This window comes from Gracilinanus agilis, chromosome 1 (assembly GCF_016433145.1).
Source record: "Gracilinanus agilis isolate LMUSP501 chromosome 1, AgileGrace, whole genome shotgun sequence".
Lineage (NCBI taxonomy): Eukaryota > Metazoa > Chordata > Mammalia > Didelphimorphia > Didelphidae > Gracilinanus > Gracilinanus agilis.
The window spans coordinates 127,606,340-127,617,169 of NC_058130.1; the positions used below are offsets into that span (position 1 = coordinate 127,606,340).

Consider the following 10,830-nt stretch of genomic DNA (forward strand, 5'->3'; position numbering starts at 1 on the left):
TAGTCAGAAAGTTCTGTGTTTCCTCTTCAATTTATTAAGCACCTTCAGCCTACAGAACTTAATGTTTAAACAAGATATTGCCTGTACCCTAAAGTAGTCTTTAGTCTGACAATAAGGGTTGATGGCACCAACAGATGGTTACAAAATGTACTTAGGGGAGGGGAGCATCCAGACCTCTGATTTCACTGGTCTCTAGGGTAACTCCTAGTGTGGAAATTCCTTCCAATGATGCAAATCAGCACTTTTCTGCAAGTTAAGAGTATTCAAAAATTGCCTAAGTCACTGAGAAGCAACTTTTAGCCATGGTCACACAACTAATATGATCTGAGATGGCATTCTTGCTTCCAAAGCTGAACCTCCATCCACTATGCCATGGTATCTCTAATACATAATTGAGAGGGATCAATGCATTATGAAAGTACAATACAGAATGGTCTATGTGTGAAGTCAGAGGGAAGGCAGAAATGAAAATTTCATAGAAAATCAGAATAATATCAATAGGAGGAGAAAGGAAATGTGTGTGTGTATATATGATATATAATATATAACACATATATGAGCACCTACTTTTCATCCATTTTTGATACATTAAAAAGTGCTGCTCTAAATCTTTTGAGATATATATATATATATGTATATATACATATATATATAAAACCTTTCTTTTCTCTTTTACCTCATTTCCAGTAGTGGAGTGTCTAGATCTCTTTATCATCTCTGATAATCTGATAAGGACAGTTTAGTTGATAAGGAAATAAGGACTGGACAAGGGAGTTGTCTTTTCCCTCATGCTTCTAGCTCTGGCTCCAGGAGCATGGAGTTTATTATATATATTTCAAGACTCATTTCACACAAAAGAACACCCCCCAAACTTTGCAGATGCGCAGAAGTTACAAATTATGTCACATCAAAACATAAAACATTGACTTCAGAATAGACCAAGGCCAAGGCTGAATTTTGACTGGCTTCTTATGAGGAAGCCAAGTTGGGAGTATATTTCTCAGGGTTGAATTGCCCCCTTGCTAAGATTTTGGCCTTGGCAGCAGCATTCCTGGTTAAAGGGGAACAGTGTTAACCCTTTAAATTCAGGTTTGCTAGGAATGTAAAGCTTTTCAATAAGGCCACAATACTTTTCAACAAGAAATCACAAGGATCACAAAAGGGGTCAAAAGAGGAGACTCAGATTTTTATCTGTTCTCTTATTGGCTTCCCACAATTGAATTATTGAGTTAAATGGTATGTGCAATTTAAGTGATGTTTCTTACATAATTCCAAATCATTTTCCAAAATGAATAGATAAATACATAGCTACACCAAAAGAATATTAGTTTCTGTCTTTCCAAAGCCCTTAACTTGCCCGTTTCTATTTTTTTATGTTCTTTGTGAATTTGATTTGAAATGTTGTGAAACCTGTGGCATGTTATTTTAATTTGTATTTTTCTTATTAGAGATAGAGATGGCAATAGAGACTGACATGTGATTTCAATGATGAAGCCAGCACCTTCTCTGCAACCTAGAGAGCTACCTAGATCACTGAGAAGTTAAACAACTTGCCCAGGGTAGCACAGCCAATATATGACAGAGCTGAGACCTGAAGTCAGGTCTTCCTGGCTCCAAGACCAGCTCCCTATTCACTGTTCCATATTGCCTCTCTGTCATTAGTAATTTAGACCATCTTTTCATGACTCCAATAATTTAACTGATAAACCCAGTGGCTTTTTCTCAGTCTTCATTCTCCTTCACCTCCTGTATGCTCTCTTTTCTTGGCTTCTTTGACACTACTCTCTTGGTCCTCCTACCTGTTTTTCTGAGACATCTTTACTGGATTATCATCAATTAACAAAATGAAACCAAGTTCAGGTATCTGTCACCTTTCACCAGGCCTGAAATAGTTTTCTAATTAGTCTCCCTAATTTCAGCTTCTTTTTTCTTGCTACTCCTTTCTGAAATGATCTGAAGTAATATCAATAGGGTTAACTATTATCTCCATATAGATGACTGCCAAAACTATAAATCCATTCCCAATCTCCTGATTTCCATTTTCACATCATCAGCTGACTACCATACAACTCCTGAATGTCTCATAGATATCTCAAACCTTTTGTATCCAAAACTTATTATTCCCCACTTCCTCCTTAAATTGAATTCTCCTCCAAACTTCCTTGTATGCATTAAGGTTACTACCATCCTCCCACATACCTGGGCCCATAACCTTGGGCTCTCCCTGACTGTTTGTTCCCTCTCCCATTCATCCCCTTCCATAGACTCGATTGCACATGGTCTATATCTACAATCTCCCTCATCCATCCCTTTCATGTGTATTCACCAAGCAATTAACAAAATGAAACCAAGTTCAGGTATCCATCACCTTTCACCAGGCCTGAAATAGTCTTCTAATTAGTCTCCCTAATTTCAGCTTCTTTTTTCTCCCCTCTATCCTCCCACTCACTGCCAAGAGCCTTCTTAAGGCCCAAACCTGACCTTATCACTCACTTTCTTAAAGATCTCCAGTGACTTCCCTTTTATCTCCAGCATAAAATCCTGACTCTTTAGCCTGGAATGTAAGGCCTCTGCCATCTGGCCCTCCCAGCCTCATTTCCTATTTCTGTTCTTTTTCTATACTCACAGGTTCATATACTTCTTCATATACTCATAAGTACTAGCCAAGTTGTACTACTGATTGTTCCCTTCATTCATCATTCTTCCTCCTGTCTCTCTCCATTCATGTCGGCTTTTCCTCATGTTTGGAATGCACTCCCTCCTTAATTCTGCCATTCAAAATCCTTTTCTCCCTTCGAGTCTCAGTTTTGTTCAGATTCCTCTCCAATGGAGCCTTTCCTGGGCTCTGCAGATACTAATACACTCTCCTCAAACTATCGTGTACTGTACTTGCTTGTGCGTATTCTGTATCTAACCCTCCCCTTCTCATCCTCACACCCCATTTCTTTAAGGAGAACAGGTTTTTTTTTTTTTGTTGGTGCCTTGCACATAGTAGGTGTTTAAGAAATGGTTAAACTGACTTGAATTTAAATTAAATGATAAAATATGAAATTAGGCCCACTCATTTTTTTTAGATGACAGCAATATAAAAATGTTAATTAAAGATAACCTAACAAATTAAATAAAGGGTCATGAAGGATTTAATGACGTTGTATTGGAAAGTGCTGGGAGGAGGAGGAGGAATAGCCTGTAGACAGTTTGGATTTGTTGTTTTTTTTTAACATTCAGACAAATAAATCACAGAATTACAAGGAATCCAACAGTATTCTTTGGGCTATAGCCAAAGTGGTAATCAGAGGCAAACTAATTCAGTGCTTTGCAAAACACAAACAACCAAAAAAGAATGGAGAAAATAAGTCAATTAGAAAAGAAAACGGAAACATTAGAGAAGGAACATAAACATAAATTAGATCTTAACCAGACATTCATAGCTAGACTTGAATTAAATCTTTAACAAGCTAGAATGAAAGGAATATATAATAAAGAACTTGTGGAAAGGGTGGGGGTAGAATGACTGGAATAGTGAAGTATATAAAAATTAATAGCTAAAATTAAAATATAAAGAGCACTCTGTCACAACCAAAGGCTAGAAATTAATTCAGACATTTCTATAGGCATCTTTATTTTTTTAATTTGTTTTTCCTTTGAAAGTGATAAGTTTAAAGTCATAGATCTCAGAGGGTTCTTAAGATTAAAGATCTACCTTAGCCCATTTATTTTACAAATGAGGAAACTGAATATCAGAGAAGCTAAGTGACTTACCCAAAGCCACACAGCTTCTATATACCAGAACTGAGGTGATAATTCAAGACTTCTAACTCCAGTGCTTCTTCCACAATATCACACTGATAGCTGAGAAAGGATGATCACTAAAGGAAGCTGACTTAAATATATGTATGCATACATATATACACACCTGTCTGTATATACAAAATATACATGTGTTCCTATATATATATATATATATATATATATGTGTGTGTGTGTGTGTGTGTGTGTGTGTGTGTGTGTGTGTGTATTTATGTATACACCCATGCATATATTCACGTATACAACTGCAAAACAACAATAGAAACCTAGTGGAGCCAGGATGCCTACATTCCAATAATAGCTCTGACAGTGACCAGGTGTGAGCCCCTGGATAGATGTAATTTAATTTCTCTGAGCCTAAGGTACCTTCTCTTTAAACTGAGGACTATATTTACACTAGCTAGGTGACTCAAAGAGGTTAAGTGATTTGCCCATGGTCATATACTAAGTATCTGAATTGGGATTTGAACACAGATCTCTTTTGCTTCCAAGTCTAACTGTCCTTCCACTACACCCTGCTCCCTCTCCATAGATGTGGTAAGCAAGTGTACAGTAAATATAAACAAACATTCCTACCTACTTTATGCCATTCTAACACATTTATAGACGTTTAAACCAGTGAACTAGTATTAGTAGTAAGAGAAATTATAATGTTAAATATCATCTCATTATGTAATGAAATAATTTAATTTGGGACAATATGAAAACATAAAATAAATATCTGTAAGAGAGATTTACATAATATTTATGAAAATATTATTGGCCAGATTTCTTTTGAAGTACTGGTATCCATCTGAAATATTTAGTCTCTATTTCATACTTCCCATTCCCAACCTCAAAAAATCTTCTAAATTACTGACTATATATAATTGTTATATATCTTAATATACATTATTCTAGTTGTGTGTCTGTGCCTTTAAAAAAAAGACCACTTTTACTATACATTCTTTTCAATTATACCAATTGTTCTCTGTTCCAATGAATGGAAAAGATGTGTGCTTCTGAAGATTTCCCAGAGGAAACTGTGATAACATTCTTCATATACATCAAATTTAAATCATAAATTCTATAGTAGTCAGTGTGATGCCCTCCATCTAGCCCCTTCCATGGGGATTTAAAACTGATGCTGAATCCTCTCAACCATCATCATCTTTTTGAAGAACGCATTCCTTTTTTTTTTCAATGTTGACTCCTATTGAGCTTGTGTTTCAGGTAATTTTGATATAAAACTATTTTATAGTTCTACCTCCCCCATCTCGTATGTATGCAGTTAATTGTCAGAGCCTAGAGATAAATCTTAAAATTCTCATTATGACATTTCACCTTATTAGATTTCCCATCCTAATGTCATTATAATTTGGATCCTGATTTTGTCATGGAAGAATGAAGCAATAACATGGTTTCATGACCCATGAAACCAAATGAAAGACTTTAGGTCGAGGTCTATTAAATTCTCTCTTACTATAACTAGCCCATCTCTAGCCTTGTCAGGATCTTTTTGAATCCTGATTCTGCCATCTAACCTATTACCTATCTCTCCCAATTTGATGTTCTCTGTCAGTCTAATAAGCATGCCAGTAGTGCCTTCACGCAAAGCATTGAGAAAAATGTTCTGAGAAAAGAGCAAGTTACAGATGCATTCAGCTTTTGTAGCAATGTTGTAGGCTAAAAGGGACATAGTCTACCTCAGAAGGGAATGAATTTCCCCCATCACTTGAGTTCAGAGAATCATAGACAGAGCTAGAAAGGATCTTAGAGGCATCATCTAATTGGCCCCCTTATTTTACGAGGGAGGAAACTAAAGCCCAGAAAGGTAAAGTGACTTGTCTGAGGTCACACAGGTAGTCAGTAGTCTAGAACAGGTAGATAGGATTTCCTCTGAAATCCATTTCAGTTGAATTGCCCATCAAGAATATCCTTGCAATGAAAGAAATACATCCATGCCAAGTAGCCCTCCCTGCTTTAGAATTTTTCTGCCCATAATCCTCAAAAGACTAAATATTCAGCAGAAACTGGCACTATAAACCAACAGCCCCTCCTATTCATTTCTTATCTTGTCTGCTCATGGTTAGAGAAATCAGGCCCTCATCTAATTCAAGTTTCCCAGAAATGCTGCTCTGTCTGAGTTGGTTGTCATGATCACAATAAGTGACCCCAATGAACAGGAACAACTCAGAATTTCTGACTATTTAGTTAACCAGGTGCAACTCTGGAGTAATGTGGCCAATTTCTTTTAACATATATGTGTGTGTGTGTGTGTGTGTGTGTGTGTGTGTGTGTGTATATGAAGTCAGATAGGTGAATTGAATGAGAGTTGTCAACATCTCTCCCTGCCTGCAACAGCTTCAGACCTCTGTGGCTCTCCATCTTAGCACTTTTGAGAGAACCTGGAATACATTCTTTCAGATATACTCAGTGGCAAATGTGCATCCTTTCAGGATTCATTTCCATCTAATCAGTCTTTCTTAAGCCTTTCTGTGTGTCAATGCACTGTGTGAAGGAATGAGAGGCAAAAATTAAAGGGCCCATTTAAGAACTTACATTTTGTTGGATAGAGATGATATCTACACAGGAAAATACAAAATAGTTTCAGAAGCAAGAGAGTACTAATAAGCAGGAGAATTAATAAAAGCCTCATTATAGGTAGGTGGTAGGAACTGAACTATGCTCTGAAGGAAGCTGGGAATCCTATTAATTAGAGGTAAGGAAGGTGTGCATTCCAGGCATGGAGACCTACCTGGGGAAGGGCATAGAGATGGAAGGTGGACAGTCATGAATATAGGTAACAGCTAACTAACCAGAGTTGACTTGATTTTTGGAAGCAGTTAAAAACTAAGAACTAAATCTTATGGCTATAATAAGTGATCAAGTAAGTAAGATTTTACCACCTGAGGGTGAAGACCCAGGTGTAACTAACTACAAATTAATAAAAGTTGATTCATCTTGTGCCATTTATAAATTGGCCCTGAAGGCAATTTCAAGAGTTCCAAAAATGTCTTGGATAATCCTTACTCAAATGTATGGACTCTCAAGTTAGTTACAGTTAGTGAATAAATGAGTGAGTGAGTTTTATGTCCACCATTAATTGGAACATATAAACCCTAGGTGTTGTTTAGAAATGAGCCTTATTATTTCAGAGTACACCCTGGCAGAGAGAGACACATCAGATCATGTAAATTTAAAAGTTGAAACCTCCATATTTTCATCAAACAAATCCATTTATAAACTGGTCAGGAGATCTGGATTTTTGGTAATGACAAACAAATATTCAGATTTTAAAATCTCTTAGTACTCAAAACATGAAAACTTTTAAGTCAAAGGTTTTCTTTCTGTGATCCTTCTGTTGTGTCAGATTCTTGCTCAGTTGTTCACTTAATAGTCTTTGTTCCCAGACTTCCAAGTGTGTTTTCTCACTTAAGAATGTTAAGGAGATGACTCAAAATGTGTCATTTTCCACTTTTGTTTCCCCAATACCACAGGCCAGTGCTTTGCAAGTAGCAGGCACTTAGTCAATATGTCTGGCTGAAAATCCTAGCAGAGAACTTATTATATGGTTATCTCCATAATGTTTTCTCCATTGTCTCAAACCCTTGTGCTTCCACTGGTGATGTTACAGGCACTTTTAAAAATGTATCCCTTTATTGAATCTTAGTAACAAGTTATCATGGTAAAAAAGAGATCCAAATTAACACCTTCATAAGCTTTTAAACCAGAGATTCTTAGCCTTTCTTGTGCGTTTTGGACCCCTTAAGCAATCTGATGACCTCTCTAGCAACCACTTTTCCAAGTAATGTTTTTTTTTAAAAAATAAATAAATGCATAGGAATACAAAAGAAGGCAAAGGTTAGTGAAAATAAAAATCTACTTGTTCCCATACAAGTTCACAGACCCCCTAAAACACATCTACCCTAGATTAAGAACCTCTACTATTCTAACCATGTTAATTCCCTAACAGGCTTTTCATTAGTATAAAAAAAAGAAAGGTTTTAAAAATTAATGTTCTACTATATTGGCTTTCTTTAATGGAGAGAGATTTTTGAGTGGTTAATTTTCCAGTGATTAATTAAGATATAGGGTTAGAGGGTTGCTTGCTTATTTTGAGCCTGGAATATCTTACTTGGTCCAATCTTTTCCAGAATTCATTAGAATATTCATCTTAATCTGAAGAATTTGAGTTAATGGATCCTGATCTCTACATAATTTTTAAAGTGCAAAACAGACCAGCAAAAACAAAGAATAGAAAAACTTATAATTTACCTTGTTACAAAATGGTTAGTTCTGCCAAATGGATATTTAGTTGTAAATTCAACTTTAACAATTTTGACATTTTTTCAAAGATGATATAAAGAATATCTTTTATTTCTTATTCTGTTTTGTGCTGACTATTCTATAAATGCCTATTGTTTTGCAGTTTGGTGATTTAAATGCTGTATCCCCTGGAAATATGGATAAAGGTAAATATTTTAAAATATTATACTAATATTTTCTTGGCTGCGATATTCTTTTAGAAGTAGAAAAAATATAGAATTTGTCTATACTGCCTTATTTTTTTTAGAAAATTAAACTACAGAAGGTTTAGGCTTTTCTCCTTTAAAAGGATGTTGGATTCACTGAATTTTAGAGTTGTAAGGGAACTTAGAGATCCCTATTGCCCAACCACTTAATTTTACAGTTGAAGAAACTGAGACCTGGGTAGGTTATGTGATTTCCTATTCACAATCCAGCTCTCCTTATTCTATAACATACTGCCTTTTCTTAGATAAAATGTCTTTGAACTTTACATTATTCATTTTTGTCCTTATAATTTATACACACACACTCACAACACACATGCAACATGAACGCAAAAATTGAACCCATAATTTTATTTAAAACTCTCAATGAGGAAAGTCCCAATAACAACACAATGCTCTAAAGCCTAGTCTTAGAGAATTTTCTAAGAATAGAATGTAAAAATACAATGCACTTTTCATTACTATCCCACTAATGGAGCCAGAATATTAATGAACAAGAACACTTCATCTCTAATGGGCTACTACCCTGAGTTACCTATAGTACAGTTTCTTCCCCAAACTGAGGCCAAGACTCATCACCCCAGTTTAATGTACCCTAGAGATGGCCATAAATGTAGATACTAGAGCAATTACCCATCAAATTTATGGCCACCTCTAGGGTACGGTAAACTGGGGTGATGAGTCTTAGCCTCAGTTCGGGTGAGAGAGTTCTGTATTACAAATAACCTCGGGAGGCATTCCATAAAAGACAAAGTGGCTTCTGCTTCTGGTGTTTATAAAATATAAAAAGTATAATAAAACATAAAAAAGAAACTCTTGGATTAGTTTTTATTCCCCAAAGTGCCCCCTGCCCCACCCCATCCCTATCCCATTCCAACATATCCCCCCCATCCCCAAGGTAGAATGGAGAGGACTGATTCTCCCGTATTCACCTCACACCCCAAATGTGGCTCTTCTATGGTATCTTCTCCCCTTCGAGGATATCCTGGATGTTTATTTTAACATGATTCCACCTGTCTTTTAGGAAACAGCAACCAGGTTGTTAACACGCAGAAAATGATTATTAAATTGTGTTCTCTATGATGTTTTAAATGGCCACTGTAGGATCCACTTAACAGTAATGGAGATAAATCCACCTGGAGAACCCAATTGATTTGGTTCCTCTGAGTGGGGTGTGAGGAAATCCTTTTCTCCTTGCTGTTGTTTCAATGTCTCTGTTGACTGGGGCCCCTTAGCTTATGATCCAAAGACTGAAAGGTTTTTTTTAGCCCTTGTGTTGGCTCTTGTCTTCATGCTTGTTTGTTTGTACAGACGAAGGCAGTGAAGTTGAAAGCGAAATAGATGAAGAACTGGATGATTCTGCAGAGCCTCAAGCCAAAAGGGAGAAAACAGAGCTGAATCAGGCATTTCAGGTGGGCTGCCTACAGCCAGTCCTCGAGAGTGGGGTACAGCAGAATCTTCTGAATCCCATTCACAACGAGCACATTGTCACAAGTACTCAGACTATCAGACAGTGCAGCGCCACTGGAAACACCTATACTGCAGTCTAACAAATATTAAAGCTTATTTTTCCAGATTCTATTTAACCCTGGTGATGTTGGGCTTACGTTGACAAAAGAATAAGCCTGAAGGTCGACTGTTGTCAAATTCTATCTGTGCTGAACATTACCTTTTTTCGGAGTTGTGAAATGGAATGGGTGTATGTATTTTTGCCAGGTCTGTTTAATTTTTTTGTAAACAAATCATTTGCCTCTCAATATGAAGAGTTTTCTTAGTTTCAGGTGTCAAGAAGGATTTTTGCAAAGCTTAATGTCAATGTTTTTGTCTTCTTATAATTAAAAAGTAATTTACATTTTTTCATAGTTTAAAAAATATGTTAATGTTAATTGTTAGTCATGGTGTATGATTTCATATGTAAGTTTTTTAATTAGGTGCACTTCTGTGAAATATCAAAAGAAACAAATTCCTTTGATTTACACTGGAGGCATATACTCATTTGACAGCAGATGCATCACTGAAAGGTGCTTTTCATTGGACAGAACCATAAGACACTATTTTGATACTATTTCTGAGTGTGGAGGGAGAATACAGAGTGTTTTTATTATAATGCTAGAGGGTTGGGAAGGTCACCTATTATTCTCTGAGGAAAAAAATTGAGCTGTGCATTTAGCAGCACAGAATAAAGGACAGAATTGCCGGATATTATGCTGATGTGTACGTAACATGTATACATAATTATCAAACCACGTTAACAATGCAAGATTCCGTTAAACATCAAGTTTTAGATATTATTTGCGTACCAGTCCCTCTGTTTGAATACTACTGAGTCTGTATTTGGGGCCACTGCACACAGATGCTTTCTGCTGTTAAGTGGAGCTGTTGTAGTTAGATACTGAAACTGAAAAAAGTGATGACTTTTTTTTTTTAATTTTAAGTGTACATGCTACTTATGCTGAGCTGGACATACAGGAAACCATTCCATCTGGATGACTTTCTTCTGTTCCAG

The 10,830-nt window shown here is 36.2% G+C and overlaps 1 protein-coding gene across 1 annotated transcript in view; it reads left to right on the forward strand.

Annotated features, from left to right (window-relative positions):
* RFX3 (regulatory factor X3) overlaps positions 1-9,874 on the forward strand; it is a 200,280-nt gene extending 190,406 nt beyond the window's left edge. Inside the window, exons 15-16 of the mRNA XM_044656716.1 lie at positions 8,222-8,264; positions 9,636-9,874. Of these exons, the coding sequence (XP_044512651.1) occupies positions 8,222-8,264; positions 9,636-9,874 (282 nt within the window). The remainder of the gene's footprint in view (positions 1-8,221; positions 8,265-9,635) is intronic.
* Positions 9,875-10,830: the final 956 nt, after the last annotated feature.